Raw genomic sequence first — 26,994 nt, 5'->3', positions numbered from 1 at the left:
CAGGAGCGGAACTCCTTGCAGGGCAGTTAGCAGCGCCCTTGCAAACTGCGGGAGCCGAGCTCTTTGCAGGGTGATGAGCGGCTGCAGTATCTGGTTTTCGAACAGCCTCCTGGCTTGAGGCAATTGGGTATCGGATCTTTCCATCACCTTTCTGGCGACCCACCCAAAAAAAAATCAGGTCGCGACCCACAGTTTGGGAACCAGTGGATAGGACTGCTGCGCGTCTTGGGACCCAGGAGCGCCTGCGCGGAGAGACTACAGAGACTGGCGCCTGCGCTGCTGCCCATTCAGGCTTGCCGAGCTTTCGGAGGCGGAGCGCGCCGGCCCTGTCGTCAGAGGAAGCGGCGGGCATGGCGGCTCCGGCGGCGCTGCAGAGGAGCGTGGTGGCGCCCGCGGGGAGACACACGGCCTCCCTCATCTTTCTCCACGGCTCAGGTGGCTGCTGCGGAGACGTGGGTGCCCGGCGTGGCGCGAGAGGCGCCTCGCAGCTCCTGGCAGGGGAAAGGAGCTGCTTGGGTGTCTCTGCCTTTCCCTTCCATTGCAGCTCGGCACCTGCTCAGAGGCAGTTCCCAGTTTGGCACTGGAGTGGTGCAGCCACCCGCTGACCTCTCTGAACCTGGTTTGGGGGCTGAGCTGCCCCAGCTCGGCTTGTGGGGTGGGGAGGCATATAGAGCTGTCCTCCCTGCCTAATAGTTGTGCAGAGGAGGGAGGTGGAGCTTTACAGCCCAACCCTGGGCGTGTCTACTCAGAAGTAAGTTGCATTGTGTTCAATGGGCCTTCCTCCCAAGAAAGAGTGTGGGTAAGGATTGTGGTCTAACTCACTGCTGCATAACAAGCCATGCATGCAAAATGTGCTTTTGTGCACGCATTGCAAGATACAGGAGCTCTGTGTTCATTCTGATCCAATCATTTTCATTGGCTGTGGGATTTAAGGAAATGATCTTATGTTGCACATTTGCCAAGCATTTCTCCCGTATCGCGCAAGCTGATCCATGCGCATTCCTTTTTTCCCCCTGTGCATTTATGTCTCATACATGAATGGGTGAAAAAGACATTAATGTGAGGAGGCCACTGACACAGGGCACAGTGCAGGCGTTTTCCTGCTTGTGGTTCTTCTTTGGTCAAGTTTCCACTATCCTGGGAAAGGCTGTGGCTACCTCTGTGGAAACAGCTTTAATTCACGTTAACGTCTCTCCACATAGTAACATATTGGCTTATTTGGAAATTATTCAGCTGAATAAGCTGGAATCTGTTTGTGTGAACCTGCCCACAAACACCAATATTTTGTTGTTGGGGGAAAATATGATTTTTTCCCACTGCTATTATTAGTATGCTGGCTGTCCAAGTTATGGACATCCAAGTCGGGCATCCGACTGCTGTGTTGGCACTTTTGGACAAGCACAGTATGTCCTTTAGTGGTGCTTTTGTGCGGGCGTAATAGTGCTGGACTGGTAAGTGGTGGCTGTTCCAAGCTGTGTACATTTCAACTTCCATACTAACCATAGCAGTACTTATGTGGGGAACTTAGGTCCAGTCCTATCAATTTTCCAGCTCTTATGCAGCCGCATTGCAGCCCTAAGGTAAGAGAACAAATGTTCCCATACCTTGAGGTCTTTGTGACTGCCTCCCCAACACAGCAAACGGTGCATACTCCGTTGGCGCAGTAGCACCAGCACTGGAAAATTGGATAGGATCGGGCCCTTAGTGCTCTATGCTGAATATGACTGAGCAAGTATCATAGATGCTTTGCTAGTGCTGGTAACTTCACTAGTGTCAATCCATGCAAGTCCCCCTTCCCATGTGTATGCCAATGTAAGAAACTGTAGTTTGATTTTACACTATGTAATTAGTTTGTTAGAAGTTGTACACTCTCCACTGTATTACATGGATATGGAAGTGCTTGTGCTGTCTCTTAAAACACATACTCACCCACCCCAACAAAGTTACAGCCCTCTTCCTGCAAGACTCCCCTATCCTTTGTGAATCTTTCATTTTTTTCTACTCTGCCTTTATTTACCTTTCAAAGAGACACACAGATTTGCTGCCAGTCCTACAGCAAGGTGACTTGTCTTCCCATCCCTTTCTTCAGGTGGTAACATTGTTGTGCTCAAAACAGAAATTAATAATATTTGCAGTATATACCGTCTTTCAACAGAGTAGTTCACAAAGCGATTTACATAGTAATAAATCAATAAATGGTTTCCTGTCCCCAAAGGGCTCCCAATAATTAAAAAAAAAAAGTACAGACACCAGCAATAGCCACTGGAAAAGTTGCCATACTGGGGTAAAGAGGGATATTTGTTTGCTTCTTGCTAAATATAAAAGGACACCACTTTAAAAAGTGCCTCTTTGCCCACTTATCAGTGATGATTAATGATGCATCTTATGTATGCCACTGATATGGAGACAGTGTGATGTAGTGGTTGGAGTCTCAGTCTGGGTGAAACAGTTTCAAATCTGTTTGGCCTGAAAGTGATTGGCCCAATCACTCTGAGCCCTGTTTTCTCCACAGGGTTGTTGTGAGGATAAAATGTAGAGGAGTAGAAGGAGAAATGTACACCAGTGGTTCTCACACTTTTAGCACCGGGACCCACTTTTTAGAATGAGAAACTGTCAGGACCCACCGGAAGTGACATCATCAAGCAGGAAAATTTTAACAATCCTAGGCTGCAATCCTACCCACACTATCCAGGATTAAGTCCCATTTACTATCACTGTTAAAAGTAGCCTGTTCAAAGTACAGGTCTTCAACAGTTCCCCAAATGCAGTCACATACCATGGTAGCATCAAGTCTAATATATTAAAAATAAAATATTGAAATGAATGGGGACCCACCTGAAACTGTGGTCCTGACCCACAGTTTGAGAAACACATGTACACAGTTCTGGTTTCTTGGAGGACAGGTGGGATATAAATAAAATCAAGAAATGTAAGGTTCATATAAAAGTGGAGTTTTGGGCATTTGTTGAGGTCTTAAGATTCAAGACAATGTTCATTCACATGTTTTTCTTCTGTAATATAAGATTTCAATTTTCCATGATCATAGACATTGTTTTAACTGTCTTTTCTTCCATCTCTTTCTCCGTCTTCCATTCCAGATATGCTTTGAATGCACATATAATAAAAATTAGGCTGAAATCACTGGTATGTGCTTAGCATCGCCCACTAATACTATAATTGATGCATATTTTGCCAAAGAGAGAAAAATTACCGATAGAGGTTGATTGCACAAAATGGAAGCATAAGTAGACCATTATTCCTTTGCTACAGCTTTTCTTCTTTGCTACATTGTTAATTAGTTGAAGTGCATACAGTATATGCCATTGTATACTACTACTGGAGATTAAGTGGTCAGAGTGATTTCCTTAATGTGGACTGGTGTGTTGTTCTGCACTGCTGCCTCGCTGATGACAGTGATGGTGATTGACTTGCAATATCAAAAACAAGTCATTGTGCATTAGACGTGCATTGTCCATGCTTGGCTTCCAAAGCCTTTCAGTGTTTGGAAGTTAATTTTTGGAGCAAGGGTAGGGTGGGCAGGAACCACACCCTTAGAGCCTTTTAATACTTGTGCTGTTCTTTATTACCTTGGGGCCGCCTTGTTTATTTGGCCACAGGCATGCTGGGGTGGTTGTTCCTCTGCAGGTGTTATACTTTCAGCTGTTTAATCTATGGCATTTAAATAGATGAGTTAGATCAAAGCCTTTTTAATGTGGTTTTAAATAACTTTTTTTTTTTTTTATAAAAAAGCATGAAACCTATTGGAGTTATGGCACTGTAATGCTATTTAAAATGTTTTTTACTACCCTGGTGTAAACTTGTTCATAAGGGATCATTTTTCATGGGAATGAGAAAGCAGCCAGAGTTACCAGTTGCGAATCCAGAGGCTACATCCGTTGCTGAAGACCTCTGCCATAGTGAGAATTTATTCACAAACTATGATTCCTGCTTTCTGGCTTCTGCACTCCATTGTGCCACCCTCTGCTACGTATATTCCTGCTTGCTGCTTTTGAAGGGTAGGGGAAGGAGAGTGGATGACTGGAGAAGCAGGGCAGGAATTGTTCTTTATTAATTCAGGTTTTCTGTTCTGCCTTATTATAACTCTCAAGGCAGCTGGTAACAAAAAAATCCTCTGAAAACCAACTATTCACAAACTAAAGCTTTTATAAGAAAAGAGGACCTCAAAGAGGCCACAAATAGATACTACAAATAAAATCTCCTTGTCTTGAGTCAGAAGCATGCAGTCATTACAACTCTCATCTAATTTGTATTAATTATCCTTGATTTATCACCCCTTAATCAAAAGTTAGCTGAGGCCCATTCTGGGTACCAGTTAGCAGATAGGCAAGCGTGATAAGAAAACCCCATGCTATATACGTGGGGAGGGGGGGCACGAGGTGCATCTTGGAAGCTCTCATTAATGTGCTTGCCTCACTTTGAGGCATGAGGGTTGTCGTGTTTATTCTTAAATTGCACGTTGCAAACGAGAAGTTGCAGAGAACTGCGCATGTTAAAACTTCCTCACTTGCCTTTTCTCTCCTGCATTCTAATATACTCAATCTGGTAGTAAAGTTAGCTAAAGTGTTAGCACTTTCCTTCTTATTTGCAGTGGCATTCGAGTTGAGTCAAATCTGTGTATAAAAAAAATCAGTGTATAACAAGGTTGGACCTGTACTTCTAGAAGATGCTGAAGCATAGGGTAAGTCAGGTATATAATTCAGACTATATCTTTCTGTATTATTTAGGTGACACTGGCCAAGGAATAAAATCCTGGATCAAAGAAGTTTTGAATCGGGATATGTCTTTCCAACATGTAAAAGTCATTTATCCAACAGCTCCTGCCAGGTATTCTTCAGGACATTTTTGTGGTTGTTTTAAATTACATTTCATACAAAATGATTCTTATTAAATTTGTAACTAAGGGCCCAAACAGAACAAATGTTCCCTTACAGATTACAGAACAAACGTTCCCTTACTTTGAGGAGGCCTCTGTGACTGCCTGCCCACCACAGGAAGCTGTGCACACCCCATTGGCACTGCTGCACTGGCACTGGAAAATTGGATAGGATTGGGCCCTCAGTCTGCATACTTACCCGGGAGTTGCATTAACTCTCTGGGACTTACTTATTACAATGCATGGGATTGTACTGTAATTGTCATAAGATTTCAAATATCTGTAAATGTGTCAGAAATGAGTAAGAATGATTACCTATCGCCCACTGATCTCTAGAAGGAGGACTATAAGAAATTACCCATAAAAACAGGAATAAACCGGAGATAGAAATGCATTTGATGATAGTCCGAACCACAGATGGATGCATCACCCTCTTTGGGCAAAAAAGATACCGTGTCATTTCCCAGAGGAGGAGAGTCCCTGACTGGCCTTTCCCATTATTATGGAGTTTCCTTAACATAAGAACAGCCCCACTGGATCAGGCCATAGGCCCATCTAGTCCAGCTTCCTGTATCTCACAGCGGCCCACCAAATGCCCCAGGGAGCACACCAGATAACAAGAGACCTCATCCTGGTGCCCTCCCCTACATCTGGCATTCTGACTTTTCTGAGTGGTAAAGACCAGAAGTGATTGTGAGGAGCTCCAGAAGGATCTCTCCAGACTGGCAGAATGGGCAGCAAAATGGCAGATGCGCTTCAATGTCAGTAAGTGTAAAGTCATGCACATTGGGGCAAAAAATCAAAACTTTAGATATAGGCTGATGGGTTCTGAGCTGTCTGTGACAAATCAGGAGAGTGATCTTGGGGTGGTGGTGGACAGGTCGATGAAAGTGTCGACCCAATGTGCGGTGGCAGTGAAGAAGGCCAATTCTATGCTTGGGATCATTAGGAAGGGTATTGAGAACAAAACGGTTAGTATTATAATGCCGTTGTACAAATCGATGGTAAGGCCACACCTGGAGTATTGTGTCCAGTTCTGGTCGCCGCATCTCAAAAAAGACATAGTGGAAATGGAAAAGGTGCAAAAGAGAGCGACTAAGATGATTACGGGGCTGGGGCACCTTCCTTATGAGGAAAGGCTACGGCGTTTGGGCCTCTTCAGCCTAGAAAAGAGACGCTTGAGGGGGGACATGATTGAGACATACAAAATTATGCAGGGGATGGACAGAGTGGATAGGGAGATGCTCTTTACACTCTCACATAATACCAGAACCAGGGGACATCCACTAAAATTGAGTGTTGGGCGGGTTAGGGCAGACAAAAGAAAATATTTCTTTACTCAGCGCGTGGTCGGTCTGTGGAACTCCTTGCCACAGGATGTGGTGCTGGCGTCTAGCCTAGACGCCTTTAAAAGGGGATTGGACGAGTTTCTGGAGGACAAATCCATTATGGGGTACAAGCCATGATGTGTATGCGCAACCTCCTGATTTTAGGAATGGGTTAAGTCAGAATGCCAGATGTAGGGGAGAGCACCAGGATGAGGTCTCTTGTTATCTGGTGTGCTCCCTGGGGCATTTGGTGGGCCGCTGTGAGATACAGGAAGCTGGACTAGATGGGCTGATCCAGTGGGGCTGTTCTTATGTTCTTATGATCTTATGACTTAACCCATTTCTAAAATCAGGAGGTTGCACATACACATCTAGGTACACATTCCTAGGTACACATACATATTCCTTCTAGGTGCTACTCACCCAAAGGTAAGGTGATTTTTGCAACCAATGGAGAACTGGCATTTGTGACCTTTGTGCATAAAGTCAAATGCTCCAAGAGCCTCTTTGGTGCATTTTGAGTGTTCAGCTTTAGGGGTGGAAGGGCAGAACTGCTTAGGAGGATGAGGCAGCTCTCCTGTCTCTGTGCATAAAGTCCAAGGTTCAGTCCGTGGCACCTCCACTTGAGAGATCAAGTGACAGATGATGGAACTTTGAGCCTCTGGAGAGCTGTAGATATAATTGAGTTTATTGAACCAATGGTCTGACATAAGCCAGTGTCATTTGATGCTTGGAAAGGCAATCATATCCTCTAATCTAGAGAATAGGCAGCAGAAATTGCTGTACAACTTCCATAATAGTCTGTTTTGTGGCGGTTTGATGGGGGTGGTAGGTTGGTTGGTTGGTTTGGTTTTGCTCTCAAAAGCTGAACATCTGATACGCAGCCCAGTTAATCTGAATTACTGGAATTAACCTAACTTGGTCTCCCTGATGCCAGCATGGCAACCACCCCAAGCTAAAATTGACTGCACAGCCAAATAAATGCTTAATATAGAGCATACCAGCTGCTGTGCAAACAGCAGTTTGGGGGAATATGTTTTTGGGGCTTTGTGATGTCATGTAGCTGAGCCATGTGACAGTGGTCAGAGTCGTGTCAAAAATGCAACCACAACCTACTTTCAGCAACAGCCTTGGCCAGTGCAGTGCAGTGTGGCTGGAAAAGTCCCCAGCCAGGGTTGGGTAAACATCTGTGGAGAATGCTTTCGGTATAGGATATCTTCTCTCAAGGAAGGAAGTTGGTAGATGTCATTGATTTTCAGACTTGCTCCAGGACAAACATGCTAGTGTGCCAAGAGAGGGGCTAAAGTGTGCCTTGAAAAATGGATCTGCTATGATGGATGTATGTGCCACCCTTTCCCTGTTATAGCATTGAGACCCTGTGCAGCAGTGATTATCCGTTTTTCTATGCTCATATTGCGGCAGAATCATCCTCCCAAGGATGTACATGAGTTTTCTGCTATAGCCTGTGCTATGGCTGGCAGTGTTGGTGTTTCCCAGAAGCACCATCTATGCCAAGTAAGCAATGGGAAGGGGTCTTGCATAATAGTAGAGCACATACTTACAAGGAGGTCCCAGGTTCAATCTCTCACTGCCCCACTTGGAGGTCTCTGAGATGTCAAACAGTGACCTGTTTGAAACCCTGGAGAGAGCTGCTTTTTATAGCTATAGACCAGTGTTTCCCAAAATGTGGGGTGTGACCTAGTGGTGGGTTGCTAACCCATGTGTGGTGGATTGTGACTTCATGTGTGGTGGGCCCGACGTGGTGATGCTCCCTGTAGCACCACAGTGCCTTATTGGGAAGCCTTGGTGCTTATTTCCAGGTTGCGGCAGAGCTGCAACCCACTCTGTTGACTTCTGTGGGCCCCGGAATGACCCTGGAAAGTGACCAGATGCAGCTTCTGGTTTGAGCAGAAGTTGCTTCCGAGGGGCATTCCAGGGCTCACAGAGGCCAACAGAGTTGGTCACAGGGTCAGTGCAATCTGGAAGCGGACTCTGGGGCAGTCCAATGAAGTATTGGGGCACTGCTAGGAGCATTGCCTTTAGCTTAGTGCAAATGGTGTCGCTACCCACCATGGAGGACAAGGTGGGCTGCAGCTCTAAAAACCGCTGCTATCGACAATCCTGACCAAGATAGATAATTTGTTTCACCCATGCAAAAGCTGTTTTATATAAGCCTGTATACTCCTGAACCTGTGTCTTGACTGGTCAAAGTGTAAAGTCAGACCTTGGGAAACTATATTAACTCAACTGTCCTTAAGTTGCAAGGAGCAAGCTTCCCCAGTGTTCTAAGAGCCGATACACGCACTCATCCCACCCTTTATGGAACAAAACACATGCCCTAGGAATCTAAAGCTAGACATTTTTGGTCTATATATCATTCATTGAGTCTCATCTGGTTCCAATTCTTATCTTGTCCTGCACTTACTACTCTTGAATTTCATTTTTCTTATAGCAAAGTTTTGTGTGTGTTTTTCCCACCTGCGCAAGAACATTTTATTGACAGCAGTGTTGCTGGCATGTTACAGCTATAGCATCAATACATGTTGGTGTAATAGCTTGAACGTTCATAGTTAGAGGGTTTAATTCCAACACCTGGGCTCTGGATTGGGTGATGTGCCTCAGAATTTATAGATTGATAGCTAACAGCTCTCTGCAGCAATTCCAAAGACCTGTCAACAACAGGAACTCTCAATTAAAGCTCAGTGCAGATGTGGCATGTGCTAATCTCTTCATTAAGTGACCCCAAGTACATAGGAACCAAAGCTACTAGTGTTAAAAAAAAAGGCTTCATTGTGATCCACATAAATGAAGGCTACACAGTGGTACCTGCTTGATGTGTTGTACTTAGTGATCAGCTTATAGAGATGATAACAATACAATTTTTAAACTTACCGGTAATATCATGTCATTGGAATTAAGAGCCCTTGTCCTGGTGGTGTTCCAGCTGGTGCTGATTGTTTATGGGAGATGCATTTCAGAGTTGTGTTTTTCAAAGGCAAAGTTCTAGAGCAGCATTTCTCAACCAGTGGTACTCAAAAGAGTGTCTGGTCCCTTCTCCCAGCAACAAGACCAACAACACAATGTGACAAGCAGTGGTGGGAGGCTTGGCTTGACTGGCAGAGCTCCAGCCTGGGCTTTTTGCGTGCTTGAAAAATCCCTGCCATCTACCCTGAGCCTCTTCATGGGTTTGCCGCATCACGGCTGGCCTCCCAATCTGAAAGTAACTGGTGATGAGATCATCGCCAGTTACTTCCAATAGGTGAACCATGCAAAGTGGTACAGTGGGGGACAAAAGTTGAGAAATGCTATTCTAGAGGATTCTTATTTGTGGCCAAATAATTGAGCAAGCGTTAGATAATTCTTGTTGGGAATTACAGTATGCATGTGAATGAACTAGTGAGTTATCCATGGTGGAGAAGTAACAACTTGTTGTGAAAGATAACAATCTTCCCATTATGATGATTTAAACATGCTGTAATTTAAGTTGCCTCTTTAAAAATAGAATCCACTGCCATGTCTGCCCAAGAGGTTTTAAAGCAAATGCTGTTTTCTCTCCCTCCTCCGTGTCGGCAGGGCTGCTGCTTTACATACCAGTTCAGCTCCTAGCAGCATGACTTTAAACATTGGTTTTCTTTTGAATGTCTAAATCAGAAGAGAATGCTGCCCCCTTTTTCACTTTTTCTTCTTAAATAGAAAATGATAGTTTAAATTGGCATTGTAACAGCTAACGTGGTCAAGCTAAAATTATGACTTCTCAACTTTTTGAAATAAGTATACCATACCTTTTTAATGTTTCCCTTCAAAAAATCTAGGTCAAGGTATCTTTGCATTATGTAGCATTTCCTTCTCACAATTCTTCTGTTATAAATCCAACCAGTGAATGAACTGAGAGGCGCTACATGTACTCCTTCCAGTTGCCAGCAGATAGCATGTACACTTTTTCTGTATGTTTTGTGAAGACTGTTGTCTTTTTCTACTCAAGCAAATATTTGTGGAGCCCTGGAAAACAGCTGTGTAGATAAGGGACCCCTTTTCTGGGGTTGCAATGGTTTCCTTTGTAACAGGTCTCTCTTTGACCCTGGCACAAAATCACCAGTCAGCTTGGCACCTTTTAAGCTATATTGGCAGGATCTGCAGGACTGTCGCTGATCATAACTGAAGTGAATCTGAAGAGTTGTGTTAGGGGCTTGAAAAGCATAGTACCCACCCAAGACTGTCTAGCAAATATGGCTTTTCTTTGTCTTTGGTTTTGTCTTTGTTTCTTTGTCTTTCATTTTCAGGATGGAGTTGTTCACCATCTTGAACTAAAGCAGTGATTTGATTCAGATTTTTAATGAATGGCTGAAAAGATTATCCTGGCAATGTAAAACACAATCCTCTCTCCTGATTTACGCTATTCTTGAGCAGTATGATGAAATGTTAACAAGAGCAATGGAGTCTGTTGCAGTTTGTCCTCATCTGTTTGCTGCAGCTGAGCTGCTGGTTTTTGAGTGTGTGTCTTTAAGGAGCTTGCCATCTCCTATTCAGTTAGCTGTGTATGGCAGTGCTTTCAATGGGCAGCAAGTAACTTGCCCCTGCTCCAGAGGCTTAAAGTGTGTCACTTTGATTTATGTGGCTTGTGAAATGTGTGGTTTATTTCGGAACTGGATATATAGTACCAGTGTTATGGTGGTAACTGGCAAGCTAGTAAAATTCAGGGGTCAGGTGCAATGATGTAGTAGTTCCTTTGGATCTTGGATATTGTTCAATATGCAGTTGATATTGGATGTTGGCATCTGTTATGCAGGTGCTGAAATCTCCACAGTTTGGAAGGGGCCACCACTGCCTGGAGCCCTCTGTGGCTGTTCCTGGATCTTGCCCATTAACATGCCCTTTTGCTTTCTCCCAGAGTCAATAGCAGCTGTTTTTCCTCCTCACCATCATTTGTATGCTTGCTAGCCCACCTGTTGGCTCTGTAGGAGAGTAACTCAGCAGTGTTAACCATAGTGAGAAGCAATTTTGGGGTGAGGTCCATGAAGGACCTTCCAGGAACAAAAAAACCCCCTAGAACCTGTCTTACTGTTGAGCCATGTGATCTTGTTGGGTAGTTGTGAGTATGAGTAGCTGCTCAAGCCTCTCTCCAATGAATTATTTTTAATCACTGCATTAGCATCCTCCCAAAAGGCAAGAACTGCATTCCCCAGTCCTCTCATTACTTGCAGCATCACATGATTGCTTGCATTTGTGAATGGATTATTATTATACTTTCATGTCGCCTTAAGCACAAGTCAGTCAGTTCAGACATTATTATTAAGAATATTTTTGTACTGCACATGAAGCTGGTGAATCAGCAGTACTGTTTACAGTACTGGTGCACAGTACTATAATCAAGTAAAAATAAAACAAGTGATAGACATTACATCCTGCGTGGGTCAGCTCTTATAGGAAGTGTGTATGACAGTAAACCAATGCCGGATGTACCTGAAACCGGTGGTTTGTTCTCAGATTTGCTCCAAGCTGAAATGGGTCTTGGTGAGAGGTCTAATAACCTGAGTCCTCTGAGTGATGGCTAAGAAGGTTTGGTACATTTACTGTGGAAAAGAGAAGAATAAGGGGAGATATGGTAGCCGTCTTCAGATATCTGAAGGACTGTCATGCAGAAGAAGGGGGACTTCTAGAACCAGTGGGTTGAAACTAAATGGAAGTAGATTTAGGCTAGACATGAAGAAGAATTTCCTAATTGTACTTCCTGTTTGGCCCTGGAACAGTCTGCCTCATGCAATGGTGGGTTCTACCTCAATTGAGTTTTTCAAGCAGAGGCTGGGCAGCCACCTGCCAGAGAGGCTATAGTAGTTGGCTTGCACTGAGCAGGGAGTTGACCTTGTCGACCTCCAAGGCTCCTTCCAACATTCTATGATTCTGTACACTGTTCTCCCTTCTGGAAGAAGGGAAGAAAAGAATCGTTGGTGACTGCTGAGAACTGGCAGTAGATTGGGTAAGACTGACTGTACCTCTCCCAAGAATTTGGAAATAGAAATATTGGAGCCTTCCTTCTCTCTCTAGTATCTCCTAGCTGCAATTGGCATAAATGTTCACAGAAGGGCTGTTCATACATTGTCCGTATGTCCTTGTTTTTACACAAATGACTGCACCTTTGTTTGTGTGAAAAGTCAAGTGGCTGTTAGAATGATACGTGTTCCCACCAACACAGGGTGCAGGGCATGTGTGAACCCATCCTGTTTCCTCCTACTGGCATGCTTTCTAGCATGTTAGGAATCATGTGAGTAATTCGTCTGAGCTGCTTCATCACACGCATTTGAAGTACTGTGATGTGTGAGGAGATGGTTCATCTGACCGCTCCCCACACCCAAGAAAGGGACCAGAATGTGCTTGGCTCATACCCTGTATCAAGTGTACAGGGCAGGTCAGAAACATCATCCAAACTGTCCCATGAGAGTGACTGAACCTCTTGATATGGTAGAGTACAGAGTGCACACTGAAGTGTGCGTGTTCAGTGTGTGGATGATGTTCCTACGGATCAGCAATCATATGTCTACTGTATGTAGAGAATAAATTTATTGAATTGAATGTATGCATAGGGATAGAAGCTTTGGTAATGGATACTGTTGTTTGGCTACCTATCCAAAAAGAGGTGACTTTAAAAAAATATATATCTTGAACACATTCAGTGCATTGGGTATATTTCAAGTACAGGACCCTTTATCCCTCCTTAAATATGTGCCTGAAGCACATTCTCTTCTATGCTATAAAAACAGATCTTCCAGTCTGATACCTAACAGCACAATCCTATGCCTTTCTGCTCAGAAGTACGACCCACTGAGTTCAGTAGGAACTACTCCCAGGTGAATGTGTGTAGGATTTGTTGGTGTGTATAACACAAATTTGCTAAGGTTCAGAAACAAAGAAATGAGAAAGGAAACCATTATTGCTTGGGGTTGGGTGAACATTTTCTGTTTCAAAATTCTTTTAATCCATTTTTAATTGCATGAAGGTGGTATAGTAAGGCTAACTTATGAAATATGAACGTAGAAGCTGAGAAACCTTCCTACAAAGCCATCGGCTCAGATTCATGGAAGTAATTAAGCACATGCATCCATTTTTAATGGGTGAGACCTAAAAAGAGTGAGATCTAGCCAAGTGATTAAATCTCCTCTGTTAGAACTGAGGGCGCTTCTAAAGCATTGCATTACTTTTGACTGGATTGTGCCCATGGCTTATGAAAGCAAAAGAAGTCTCTGCAGACAGAATTTATTACAATGAAGAAGCTGAGCTGACATTTTTAGAATGGCTTTTTCCCCCTCATGCGCACACAGACATCAAGCTGCTCTTTGGAGTAGTAGTTGAAAAATGCTGGCATCTGTGTGATGGCGCACGCTTCTGTTGCCAATGGGATGGGAGCCAAGAGACATCAGGAACTAGTACCAGCGGATTAATCTACACAAAGCTGAATGTCAAGAAAAGAAAACAAACTCCTTTGTTCTATTATGGAAGGAATGGCATCTGTAGTATAGCCACATCTATCCAGATTTAGTGCATGGAACTTAAAAGCCAGGAGACCCTTTCTTGTAAACTGCACTCTGTGTTCCTCTGTACTGTCTGACACCCTAATTGCCCATTAAAATTATGCTTCAAATTCAGACCTTATTGTCTCTTATCTGAGAAACGTTCTACCTTCTTGCTAAACTGGATTGATAATCCTGAGACCAGTATTGGATTCCAAAATTCCATCTGGGAAGGAAAGGAGCCCAGCATTCCTTCTTATGCCACTGTTGTTGTTGATGAGAGAATGGCATCCTAGTCCTTAGCACTTGCCCCGGGCTAGAGCATTTCTTGTGTTCTGATTCAGAAAAAAGGGATTATTATGATGATGGAAAAGGGTAAATTCTTGAAAACCAACTCCCTATATCGAGAACTCCACCTATGTTTACAATGTCACCTACACACACAACTGTTATTGCATAGTGGAGTTGCATGGCACCCATTAGTGAGGCTATGGAGCATTGGGTTGCTTCGTGCCCTGGGACAAACACCTACCCTGGGCTCCCTATTGCATATTCTGCTTGTCCCTAATGTCACATTGGCATTGGGCACTATCATTGCCACCAGGACCGAGGGCTCATGGTGTGATAGGTGTGGGCTTTGGGCTAGTACCCTGCCTGGCTTACCCTGGATGCCACTCCTGGTATGGAAACTCTTCACATTATGGTGGCCAATGCTCTAGAAGTTACACAGCTTGCACAGTGTAGAGGCTAAGAGTATGAACTATGAATCCAGAAGTTCCCAATTCAGATTTCTTCCTTTCCCACAAAGTTTCTGGGACTGCAATCATATTTGCACTTTCTTGGGAGTAAGTGCCACTGAACATAGTAGGACTTACTACCAAGTAGACATGCATAGGATGGTGCTGTAGATAAACCTTAAGCAAGCTACTACTTTTATTTTTTTGCTTCAGTGTCCTCCTTGCCACATGGGTTAATAATACTGACCTACCTTATGGAGATATTTTAAGAATTAATAGAATAATGTACATGAAGCACTTTGAATATTTGTAAATGTGATATACCTCATAAGCCCAAGTATTGTTTGTATAGCTGGGGTATGGAGAACCATTAGGTTATTATTTTTCACATCATCCCTTTAGTAATTGTAATGTTTGCTCTGAATCTTGCTTCAAAACAAATGTGCTTCTGATCGTAGTTTTAGAAAGGAATTGAGTGGCTCAAACACCCAGTAAAATTCTGTTGATGAGTAGGCTTTAAGTGAGAGGTCTGAAGTGCATATGAACTGAAAGGTGGATCCAAGGAGGGATTTAAAGGAACTAAAAAGGGAGAGGGAAGGCACAAAATGGGATATCAATCATCAGATGATATTAAGGATACAGAATTCCATGTCTTTAAAGGGAATCAATCTACTAAAGATCTGTTTGATATTCTAGTTCTTCCAGGTGCAAACAACCAGACTCTGATCTTATAGGAACATTTCATGATATACAATTTAGGGCACAATCCTAAGGCGCCTGGCCCAGAAGGGTCACAAACATGCAGTAAAACACATTTGCACCTCCTTGGGAGTCAGCTGGACCGGTGCAGGGACGCATGCCGGCCTGCAGAGGCTGAATCCAACCTCGAGGTAATGCTGACCTCGACAGAGAGCATTAGAATGAGAAGCATTCAGTTTACTGCTACTGAAAAGTTTGTTTGGGAAATTGTACCATTTCTTTTCTGGTGTCTGAGGGTTTTGCTTCCCTCATCCACATGCCCCCAGTGCCCTTAACATTCCTGCTTCTCTACCCTAGCTAATGCACACAGTATTCTAGAAGACACTGGGGGCTTAACTAGGTTTAAGCAAACATCTGGGGCTGTCAAAGTTTCAGCCTTAGGTGGTTCAGTGATGATCCCACAGACCCTGGGTTCCCTCCCAGTAAGCCCAGCTGTGGAAGGAAGATACATTATTACTTGGTGATTTCCATGGCTGTATTATGGCTTTGTTCTCATACATTTTTCATCAACCTTTTTTCCAGACCATACACACCTATGAGAGGGTCCTTGTCCAATGTGTGGTTTGACAGATATAAGATCTCTAATGATTGCCCAGAACATATTGAAAACATTGACTCCATGTGTCAAGACCTCACCAGTTTGATTGATGACGAAGTTAAAAATGGCATCAGAAAGAACAGGATACTCTTGGGTAAGATTTAAAAGAAAAAAATATTTTCACATTTGTAAGAGAGCTCATCCTGTGGACTGAGCCAAGCCTGAAATGTGGTGAGTGGTTATGGAGGTGTTGAGCAGCCATTGAACTCCTTAATGCCTAGGTACAGTTTCTGCTAATGTCCTTTAGGTGTAATCCACCACTGTTGGAAGCACTCTGTATTTTAACAGGGTTTGAAACATTGGGTTCTAGTTCTAGAGAAGGGCTGTGAACCCCTTCATTGAGAGATGAGCTTACCTAAGTAGTTGGTGTAATTACTAAGCTCAAGTATATGCTCTACCCTGATAACAGTGAAAATTGTTTTTTTATTTGTGCCTGGACTGAAAACCAAAGTCATGATACGCCCTGTTGTTTGCAAATATGATGTTTTGATGCATCAGATTTGTGGAATAGACGGAGACTGTATAAGAGAGTGAAGTTTCCAGTCATTTCACTGAAGCTGGTACCAGAGAACGTCCTTGTGGATCATGCCTCCAGCACTTTGCTAGAGTCTCTGTTTTATTTATTGCTTTAAGTTTCTATATTTTATATCTTGCTTTTCAATTAGAGGTAGGTAAGCAGCATACAAAAGGTAACCACTGAAAACCATTTTTTTTCCAGACAGCACAAAATGTAGCTGAAAGGAATCGAGAGCAGTGGGGTCAATAAGATTGACATAAAGTCAGAACTGCATGATGTGAAATGTGTTCTGAACCAAGAAAGTCTTCAGTCTCCGTTTAAATGCAGAATAAGAGGGAGCCAATTTAATATGCCCTGAAAAAGAGAGTTCCACAGGAGATTGTCACTGAGCACTCACAGTGTTTTGAAGCAATAAAAATGCAATGTAGTAATTGCGAGCAAACAAAAAAGAGCCCCTATTAATACAGATTAGAAACAATAAAATCTTGTACAATAAACTATAGAAATCCCTTTAAAAACGGCAGTAGAGTTACACATTTAAAAGCCTATTTTAATAAAAATATTTAATGTTTTTATTAGACTGTAGTCAGGAAGGCCCGCTGGTTCTCCACTTGGAGAGTATTCCATAACTGTGGTGCTGGCGCCCTTCTCCTCATGCTCATTCACCACATGGCTTGGGAGAAAGGCACAGCAAACAGGGCCTCCAAAGCAGATTTTGAAACCATTAGCATGTCTCTGTAGAAACGGATGGTCCTTAGGAGATCCAGGGCCTGGATTTTTTTTTTTTCTGGTTCAGGATTTTAAAGGCAAAGGGGAGCCTGGAAAGCAAAAATTAGCCAATGCATTTTGGGGCAATGGCAGTTTCTGAGTAGTTTTTAAAACCAGAAACATGTCAAAAGGGTTTCTAGAGTCCAGTCTGGAGATAACCAGTGAATGACTAACTGAGGTTAGGTCTGTATTCTCAAAGAACAATCTTTGCAACCTGGGCATGCAGGGCAAGCTTTGGATCCAGGAGAATCATCAGACAATGTATTGCCTCCTTGAGGGGGAGTGCAAGTTTTATTTTATTTAGCGTATGGCATCTATATTCCTTTCTAATAGAAATTTAGAGGTGTATTGGCTCTTAGATCTACTGTGCCCTTCGACATTGATTTGGCAGATTCTAATGATGTTCCTGATCCATCTCATCATTTGGTCCTGAAAAGGCCCGTTTTGTTTTCCCATTGTTTTGGAAAACCAGGAAATCTATGATGTGGTCTGCCTGCCAGCTGATTGCTAGTTTGTCAGGGTACCCCTGACTTACCTGGGGGAAACCTGGAGGGAACAGGCTTGCAGGGCTAGAGGGGAGCTCAAGACAAGGCTCCAAGGCCAGCATCAGGAGGAGTACCAGCCTGGAGAGGGAGGAGGGGGGAGGAACACCAGGCTCCAGCCTTTTGGCTATCACAGGCAAGGAGGGGCGGGGCTGGGAGAGACCAGTCAGCCTTAGCTCTCCCATGGAGGGAGGGGCTGGTCATGAGCATAAAGCTCAGCTGGGCCAAGGATGAAGGCAGTCTGGTCAGGCAGCTGGAGGGAGCAGAACCCAGCCTGCCCATGAATCAAGACTGGCTAGGAGCCAAAAAACCCTAGCAGCTGGGGGAGAAGGGCCCGGGTGACGCAACTCCCTTCCCCCACACTCTCTGCTGAGGCCCCGGTGACTGGGCTGTTGCTCTGGGAGACAGAACCTCCACTGCCCCGCCACTGCCTCTCGCAAATACGAGGGTCCCCCTCAAGCCAGGACCCACATAGTTCATTGCTATCCAAGGTGCACCACGAGGAGGCAAACTAGCATCACACCCCAAGTTTTACAACCCCCATTCAGAACAGGTTATACAACCTCTCACAGATCACTAGAATTCCTAACCAACAGCACCTGTTGTTTTGCCTGGTTTTAGTGTGTTCTTCCCCATCCATCCTGAACTGATGTCTTATAGCCTGACACCAATTCATAATATCATAAAGTTGAAAGGACCCTCAAGGTCAATCCCACTGGCTCCCTGGGATTTCTTGCTAGGATCGTGTGTCTTGATGCTTCAGCCCAAACCTCCCGATGATCCCTATCAACTGTTTCATGTAGATGTTTGAACAGCATGGGAGGTCAGATGGAATCTTGTGGCACCCAACAGCCATGAGGTAGAATAGCAGTCTCATAGCACCAGTTTCTGGAACAGACCCTCCAGGAGCATAGTCCTGAAGAACAGTGTGCTGTTAAACCCATTACCAAGTGACATTAGCGATTGCACAGTGGTATCAAATGCTGTTGAGATATCCAATTATCCAGATGGTGCTCCACCACTACTCCCATATTTCCCAATGCAAAGCAGCTTCATTTCCAGAACTGGGCCAGAAGTCGAACCAGAATGGATCCAAATAGTTGTTTGCTTCCAGACATCTCACATGCTCAAGCATTTTGTGCTAATAAGGAAGATTTGACCGTCTTCGTCGCCTGACAATAAATTTGATTTCTTCGAAAGGGTCTTGTCACAGCCTCACTTCAAAAGTGTAGGGACGGCTCCTCTGAAAGAGGTATTTGATGGTTCAGTAGAAAAGTGTTCACTATCGCATGTGGCGTGAGCACAAGTCTTTGTTTTTCCATGTTAATATGTTACTTGAAAGCTGCTGCTGCTTCTAGGCAGGAACGTGAGGCCAAATAGACGCACAATTCTAACATATACTGGTGTGCAGTGGATTTTTTTATCTACCTTGATCTGTATGAGGAAACTCATGTTAGGAGCGGCTCTGAAGCTTTCCCATATTTGTATGAAGTAGCTGCTGCAGGCACATCAATGAACAATTCAAGGTGGGAGAGTATTTGCTTTTGATGTGGGAACTTCAAAAATGGTATCCAAATGCCACCAAGATCCTGAGTAATGGAGCCAGAACCTTTCTGTCTGTTTCCTTTTTGGATCCAGTCCCTCCCTGCTCTTTGAAGGCCCCAGTTTTCTTTTCTTTGGTGGCTCACTGCCCTGGCTCTAGGATGTGTTGTCTTGGACAACAGTCAACAGAGTCTCTGATCTGGTTTTCCTGTTTTACCTGCTGGCATTGAAGCGTACAAAGAAGAACAGGTGTCTTCCATTAGATTGGCTAGGAGGGCATCTGCATATAGGACTTTCTGTTGTGTCCTAGGAAAACAAGATCTATGGAAAGCTATTATGGAGAGATTTTCTGTCTGGAAAGTCACTTTTTTTGGTAATATGCTTCTGCTTGGACCAATTACTTTATGAAGATATCCAAGCTGACTGGTGACTTCCCAAAGAAAACTTGTTTTCTTCTGAGCCACTTAAATAGCACAGGTGAATCACCACACTTATTTCTTTACTTTCAATTTTTTTTTAAAAGGGTACATCTTGTTAAAATCTTGTATTATACATGTTGCATAACTGAACTAAAAGGTTCTGGAACATGGCTATGGAGCCTATATGCATTATTCAAACCACTAGCCAGCCTCATTATTATTGAAATTATTCATTCTATTCAAACTTTCCTTGCACTGAGTTGGTTTAATTATTGTCACATTTTCCATTTTCATTAACATGTCAGTTTTTAAGGCTCCATTCCTTCTGCACTCTGTCTGTCTTGTTCTTTAATAATAAAAAAATTGTATGTAATGTAATGTTACATTAAAACAAAGACATTTCTATATGTCTATCAAGTTTTCGATTGAAAGGCCCTATCCAGGTGGAACCCAGGTCTAGGACAGCTAGTCACACATAAAGAAGTGATGGCCCTGAATGTGTACTGTTTTTGCATCAAAAGAAGCATCTAGCAAGTTCAGTAAGGCCATGCAGATGGGGGTTCACCACCAGCTCACATGGCAATCCACTTGGACATGTGTGTTTGGACACACATACATCCACCCCTCCTGCAGGATCATCATACCATACTGGATCACCATCCATCCATACACGCACTATACATACGTATAACATACATCCTCTTGCAGGATCAAGGAAATTGCTTTTCCTTGTGCAGTTGTTTACCTTTTTGCTAAACACAGAATGGCATATAAAATAACAGTTACATCTTCTTTTATTTCATTATCTCTAGTACTGTCTGCATTTCTTCCTTTTGGTTTTTGGTTTTGCAGTTTGCTTTTTCTTTCTCTTCTTTTGGTATGTCCTAGAAATGCTGATCCAAGCCAATTGGTCTCTCCCACCTGTAGTCACTTTTATAAGCAGCCAGTGAAAATAAACTTTCAGTGACAGGGTCATAGACGCTACTGCTTGCCAAGGAATACATGCATGATGTTTGAGCCCTTGTTTCATTACAATAACATGAGACACACATCCACTTTTTGTTTATTGTGAGGTTTCTTCCACAGCTACTGAACCATAGGGGGAAAGGACATGAAAGTGCTGCATTTCTGATGTGTTATTGGCATATTCCAGCTGCCTTTGCACACAGACTGGAGATGCTGAAAAAATAGAGCAGTGTTGCATCTTAGAGAAAGAGCATATTGTCAATACTGGGAGGCAGGTTAGGGTCCAAAAGAAACTCAATTGAAGCATCCTAGGCAACCTGTCTGTATCCATAGTGTCATGTCCCCCCTCCCCCCCCAGTATTGACATCACTTTTAAACATGTGTTTTTGTTTTATCAGGACATTCTTATATGTTGTTAATGGAACAACTTTTGGAATTGTAAAAGTTGTATCAGTTTGTTTTTCTGGAATTTATATATTTACCACGTTTGAGTCCTACCTTCTTTTGAAAGAACCCGAATGGTGTGTTTGGGGTTGACTAGTTTTATCCTTGTAGCAATTCTCTAAGGTAGATTAGAGCTAATGAATTTTCCAAGGCAAATTAGTGAGTTTCATGGTAGACAGAGACTTGAACTCGAGTCTTCCTCGTCAAGGTAAACTATATGAAGCTGGCTCATAATTTGTAGCCCTTGCAGCTAGACTTCTACCTATTGCTAGGCACTTAGATCTGGTTATCACTTTAGTAGTAAGCTTGTGTCTAGGCTGTCCCATTCAGATTGCACTGTGTACCCACATGGTGGAATGCTCCTTTATAAAATAAATACCATTCCTATATATATTTAGCGTTTCAGGGAGAAGGCTATGCTAGAAACCTTTTCCCTGACATCTGATTTTCTATGTATAAGGATGAATGGATATATTTTTTATTTTGTGCTTGTGCATAAGCTACCTACCTAACAGAAGAGCCTTCGGAATGTGAGCTTTTACATGTAGTGCAAAGTACGACAGTCTAGGCATAGGTTTACCACCTCATTGTACTAAGCCCATTTGAAATGAATGGTGATTGCACAGCTGTGGTGCTTGGCAGCAGTTGTGCCTAAAGTCCAAGGCATCTGTAACTAAATTTTGACTTATTTTAAATAATATTTTTATTTTCATTTGGGGGGGGGGAATGGAGGCGAGGCTTTTTGCAAATGTCATAGCTGCCCTTGCTGCAGTCTTTTGCACAGTTAGACTGCTTAAAACCTAACTGCACAGAACTGCAGCTACAGCTGAGTTTGAAACCTCCTGTTTCATGTTGCTCTTGCCTTGGGCAGCTATTTATAACAGAGATTAGGAAATAAACCTGCAAACTTTGAATATCTCAATCTGTATGCTTTTACAGTGATGTCATTGGTACTTGGCAAATGGTTGGATATTGTATATTTTGTTATTCTAGCAAAGTGTTTCTCAAGTCTGTCTTGTGTAAGATATTTTATTTTTTAGATTTCACTTTAGATATTGAAAACTGGCTAACATCTTCCTTGATTTGACCCTGTGTGTTTTATGTATTATGTTCAGCACAAGCTTATAGAGGCCTAGTGTAGGCTTATATGGTAATAAGGCTGCTTTAAAATCACAGCATTTTGCCTCCAACTAAAGCCATTGTTACTAGGGTATAGTATTCACCTGCAGGTTTCCCCCTAAAAAACCAGATTTCATCAAACCAGCTTTTGGCACTACTTTTTCCCCAAATGGCAGGAACCACATGAAAGCCCCATTGCTTAATGTTCTCCCCACAGAAGGTGACTGCATTATCAGGCACAGCTGGTGAGTAATTGCTGGTTGCTTTGCCAGCTAGTGACTAAGTGGGTGCAAAAACACAAACAAAAAGAGATTAAATCATTTGCAAATTAGTAATGAGTTTTCAATGTGCCCCTTTTTGCCTCTGTACTTTAGAGCATCAAAATGAGCTGATTTTTATGCATACTCAATACTCACCAGTGTCTGAGAAGGCAGATATGCATATTTATACATTGTAAAACTTTTCCATGCTATGCTTTTATGAGCTTTGGGGTGATGGCATCATCCACTGGGTGGTACAAGGAGCAGAGGGGTCATGAGCCACTAAGACATTCATTTTAGCAAGAACCTAGTGCAGTTTCAACTCCTGGCCAATTGTAGCTCATTTGTGAAATAACACCTCTGCAGCTAAACTGTCAACACTTTCATAATTAAACTGTTCTTTCACTGTATGTTTTCCCATCAGTATGTACATATTGATGTGTGCATGTACCGTATGTGAGCCTGTACAAACACTCCCCAGGGGTGCAGCACTGCTTGGTTTCTGAATTACTTGGATGGAGAGATCACGGGAACCAGTTGTGCGTTGTGCCTTCATAATATTTGGTTGGTTTACAAATACACAAGTTGAGTGTTAGATGGAGGCAAATAGCAGAGCCAGTCCTACAAATAATAGTAAGTTACTACACTTCCCCAGAGGGACGCATGCAATAGATGCTGTTAGGCTCATGTTTTTCATTCAGTCCGACCCTTTCTATCTTATTTCAGCAGCCTCTCAAGTTGTTCTCTTTGGTCATCCTTTAACTCACAGCTCAGTCCCTCCTATCTAGTAGAGATATGTGCCATCTTGCTGGACTCTGATAGTTTTCCCATTGGGACACTTCAAGGCCATTAACACCCCACTTGGAAACCTCCACTGGCTCTTGGACTGTCACCCTGTGATCAACCTGAGAAGAGCTGACCTGCTAGCATTCATAGGCATCACTCACATTCATTGCAATATGTTCTTGTTGCTGTCAGCAATATGTTGCTGCATGGGTGACTGCCCCCTTGCCAGAATAGAAATGTGAGAAGCAAGTTTAAACTTTGTAACCCACTCTCAGAAGCCACAAAAGAGAATGACACCAACTGAATCAGTAGAGTATTTCAACAGTTGCACCGAAAACTCTGAATAGTCAGTCAAAATCCCAGTATAAGTCAGGTTATAAATTGGTATAGCCACTGGAATACCTTGAACAAAAAATAATGAAGTATTCACTTATGACTTAATAATGCACTTCTTAAATTAATAGCCACTATGTAAAATTGCACTATTACTACTACCATTAATATATTTGTACAGTGAGAACCAATCTTGAGCTCTGTGTGCTGGCTTGCCACTGGCACACACGGTCACACACGTGCCATAAAGCACATTTGCGGGGCTTAGTACTGGCCCAGCACTGCAGCTAGCCCAGTGCGAGCTTGCAGTGGTCTAGCATTGGTAGAAAACCAATGCTCCACCACTCAGTGGTCGCCTGAACTGTGGGGCAGTGGAGAAATAGGTGGGGGCGTGGGAAGATGTAGGAAGGAGGCGTTACAGGGTGGGGAGGAGTCGTGCCAGGGGAGGGGAGCAGGGTGGAGGAGGGCAGGACCGGTGGAGCTCAGCTCCACTGGATCCTGAGCTCCATGTCAGGCCACACGGTCTAACATGGAACTCTTTGATTCTGCAGCAGTTCCAGAACTGCCGCAGAATTGAGTAGCCCCATTGCAGGACTACTTTCTTACCTGGAGAAAGGGGATGAACGCCAGCGGCTGCCTGGTTGCACTCAGGATGCTGTAGCAACCAATTTTGGTGCAGCGGCAGCCCACACTCCAGGCAGCTCAGGATTTAATTTAATGGACTTCGATTTAACAAATTTCAGAAACGAGATGTTTTCACTTCATTAAAAACTAGCCATATACATTCCGCACATTGACTTCAGTGCATTTGGATTTAACAGACTTTGAACATTAACAGATACTCCTCCCCCCATTAGTCTGTTAAATTGAGTTTTACTGTCTGTGATGAAGAAGGGTTGAATAGCCAAAACAAGTTAAGAAATTAAGATGTTGGGAAGAGTATAAGGCTGTGGAATGCTACCGAAAGTCACCAAATGTTCTGAATGTTTGGACTTAACAGTTTTGTTACTTTTTGATAAATTCCCATAGGTGGGTTTTCAATGGGAGGCGGCATGGCTATGCACTTGGCATACAGGTATCACAAAGATGTGGCTGGTGTGTTTGCTCTGTCAAGCTTTCTCAATAAGAACTCTGCGGTGTACCAGGTGGGTGTCAAATTACTCTCCCCTTGTTTTTGATCTTAACAACCCGAGAAGGATATGCATCAGTGATGAACCATGTATTTTTATTTGATCATTAATTCCCAGAAGAGCCTCATTCGTTAACCTAGTTCACTAGACTAAGAGCATACGTCATATTAGACAATCGAATTGCGACATGCAGTTCAAGTTAAGGCAGATTTGTGGCATGGTTGTTTTTGTGTGTGTTTTTTTTTTTTTTTTGCTGCATGCTGAGATCCCCTGTTGGATGTGATTCTTGCCAAAGCGGCCCACACTTCTCAGGTAATCTGTCATCGGCAAACTTCAAAGCATGAGTTGCTCAATTATATGGTTCCTTGTGAAAATGAAATTGTCATGTTTTAAATTGATTCCGTCCTGTCCCAGCTTCTTTCTTTACAGAATATCAAGCTTCTAATCCAACATTGTCTTGTTACCAGTCTCTCATTCTTCTCCTTTGTGTTTGACACAACCTCCTTTATGGTTGATTCCTTTTGTCTCTCTCTCCCACTTTGTCCCCTGATCCTTGAACAGCCTACTTTTAGTTATCAAACTACATTTGTTTACTTCAGGCTCCTCTTTAGTGCCCACTTTTTCTGTAAAACTATGAGAACTGGTCATAGTTCGGTAGCAGAGCACATGCTGTGCATGCACAAAAATCCTTGACTCTCACTGCAATTCAATGCATGTCTATTCAGAAATAATTCTCATTGAATTCAAAGAGACTTAGTGCGCAATCCAGGCTTATGCTGTATCCAGCACAGGATAGGGGCCAAGAGCAGCTCAGCCAGAGGCAAGGGAAAACATTTCCCCTTACCCCTGGGAAAGGCGCCCTTTCCCCTGTGGATCTCCTCAGACTTGCGCCATCTTCTGAGGTGGCACAAGTCCAAGCAGAGCAGGGCAACCTGAAGCTGCTCCGTTCTCCCCAGGAATGGGGGTTGGGATCCATCATAACTGCTGGATCCCAGCGCTGCCTGCCGCTCCCCACCCACCCCCAGGGCTGCCCACCGTCCTCCCTCCCCCCGCCCAGGAATACCTCCTCCCCACCTCGCCCCTTCTACCTTTGCTCTTTGTGTCAGTCCAGCCAGGCCTATGCAACCCATACAGAGGAAGCTTGCATCAGCCTCCGCAGGCCAGTGCTTCTTTGAGCACCAGCCCGGCTTCCTCCTGAGGAGGTGCTCCTGGGCCTGCGCGAGGGACTTGCGCCAGACCAAGTGAAGGGCAGGATTGCGCCTTCATTTCCAGGTAAGTGTGCATAGGATTGCTGCCTGAGATCCCTGGCATCTAGTTAAGAGATCTTAGCTAGGTAGAGCTGGGATCTTGGAGGCATTCTTCCTGATCAAAGAGGCAACTGTGGGCTTCAGGCACCAATAGTCTGGTAATATAAAGCAGTAGTCCATTATTTCTCATACTTGATGAAATTGTTTCTCTCTCTTTTAAACTTGCTTCTATACACTCTCGCAGCAATCTACACATCTCACTGGATATGCAAAGTTAAAGCATTGGCATTCTATTGTCTACCAATTACATATTTGTTTTAAAGTCTGGTAACAAAACAGATGTCTACTCTGCCGATAGGAACTGAAGAAGAATGAAACAGAACTCCCAGAATTATTTCAGTGTCATGGAACTGCTGATGAACTAGTCCTGCACTCCTGGGGTGAAGAAACCAACAAGACATTAAAATCCCTTGGAGTAACCACAACATTTCTAAGTTTTTCAAACCTTTATCATGAACTGAACAAAGAAGAGTTAGAAAAACTGCAAGCTTGGCTTTTGAAGAAGTTGCCAGATCAGCCAACTGATTAATAAAGGAACGTGTCAGCATTTTATTTTATATTTAGAAATACCATTTCCCGCGTAAGTTTCCTTACAGTATGATGCTTTCCTATTAATGGAAACACAATTTTCAAAAGATAGTCACATAAGAATATTAAAGAAAATGGAAAATGTTGAAAAATGTTCTTGTACGTTGTTTTGTTATGTGGTTTATCCTTTGAATTAATTGTACCTGAATTTGCTGCAAACATTTTATTCAATATGTAGTTTTTTTTTCTTCCTCTTCTATTACTCCCATTTTACAGATAGGGAACTGAGGCTGAGAAAAAGAGCCTTTTGTCCACAGCTATCTTGTGACATTTTGCTGATGAAGAATTTGAGCTCCATTTCCTGGAGAGAATTATAGCACAGAAGCATAAGGGCTGTCAATAATGACAGTAGTTAGTTGATGTTCTTTAACACTTAAGAGTAACTTTTCCAGCAGCATTTTTAAGTAATATATCAAATAGCTTCTCATTTCAGTCTTAGAGTTGAAGGCTGTTTG

At 43.2% G+C, this 26,994-nt stretch overlaps 1 protein-coding gene across 2 annotated transcripts; it reads left to right on the top strand.

Annotated features, from left to right (window-relative positions):
- The first annotated feature begins 304 nt into the window (after window positions 1-304).
- Window positions 305-26,631, top strand: LYPLAL1 (lysophospholipase like 1). Of its 2 annotated transcripts, XM_066611703.1 has the most exons (6): window positions 370-435; window positions 3,099-3,144; window positions 4,746-4,845; window positions 15,743-15,912; window positions 24,544-24,659; window positions 26,250-26,631. In XM_066611703.1, the coding sequence occupies exons 3-6, from the start codon at window positions 4,799-4,801 to the stop codon at window positions 26,478-26,480; spliced, it is 564 nt and encodes a 187-aa protein (XP_066467800.1). In that variant the 5' UTR covers window positions 370-435; window positions 3,099-3,144; window positions 4,746-4,798; the 3' UTR covers window positions 26,481-26,631. The 2 variants fall into 2 exon arrangements, with proteins under 2 accessions (XP_066467799.1, XP_066467800.1); XM_066611702.1 differs by lacking the exon at window positions 3,099-3,144 and having other exon boundaries at window positions 305-435.
- The last annotated feature ends 363 nt before the right edge of the window (window positions 26,632-26,994 follow it).

The sequence above is a fragment of the Tiliqua scincoides genome, chromosome 1 (assembly GCF_035046505.1).
Source record: "Tiliqua scincoides isolate rTilSci1 chromosome 1, rTilSci1.hap2, whole genome shotgun sequence".
Lineage (NCBI taxonomy): Eukaryota > Metazoa > Chordata > Lepidosauria > Squamata > Scincidae > Tiliqua > Tiliqua scincoides.
The sequence above is the reverse complement of the archived record's forward strand: the minus strand, read 5'-3'. Positions and strand labels throughout refer to the sequence as shown.

Bases quoted from the DNA above. Each gene is read 5' to 3' on its own strand.
- LYPLAL1 (XM_066611702.1), top strand. From the start codon at position 351: ATGGCGGCTCCGGCGGCGCTGCAGAGGAGCGTGGTGGCGCCCGCGGGG. The intron at 436-4,745 runs GTGGCTGCTGCG...TGTATTATTTAG, and splicing joins CATCTTTCTCCACGGCTCAG to GTGACACTGGCCAAGGAATA. The intron at 24,660-26,249 runs GTGGGTGTCAAA...CTCTGCCGATAG, and splicing joins AGAACTCTGCGGTGTACCAG to GAACTGAAGAAGAATGAAAC.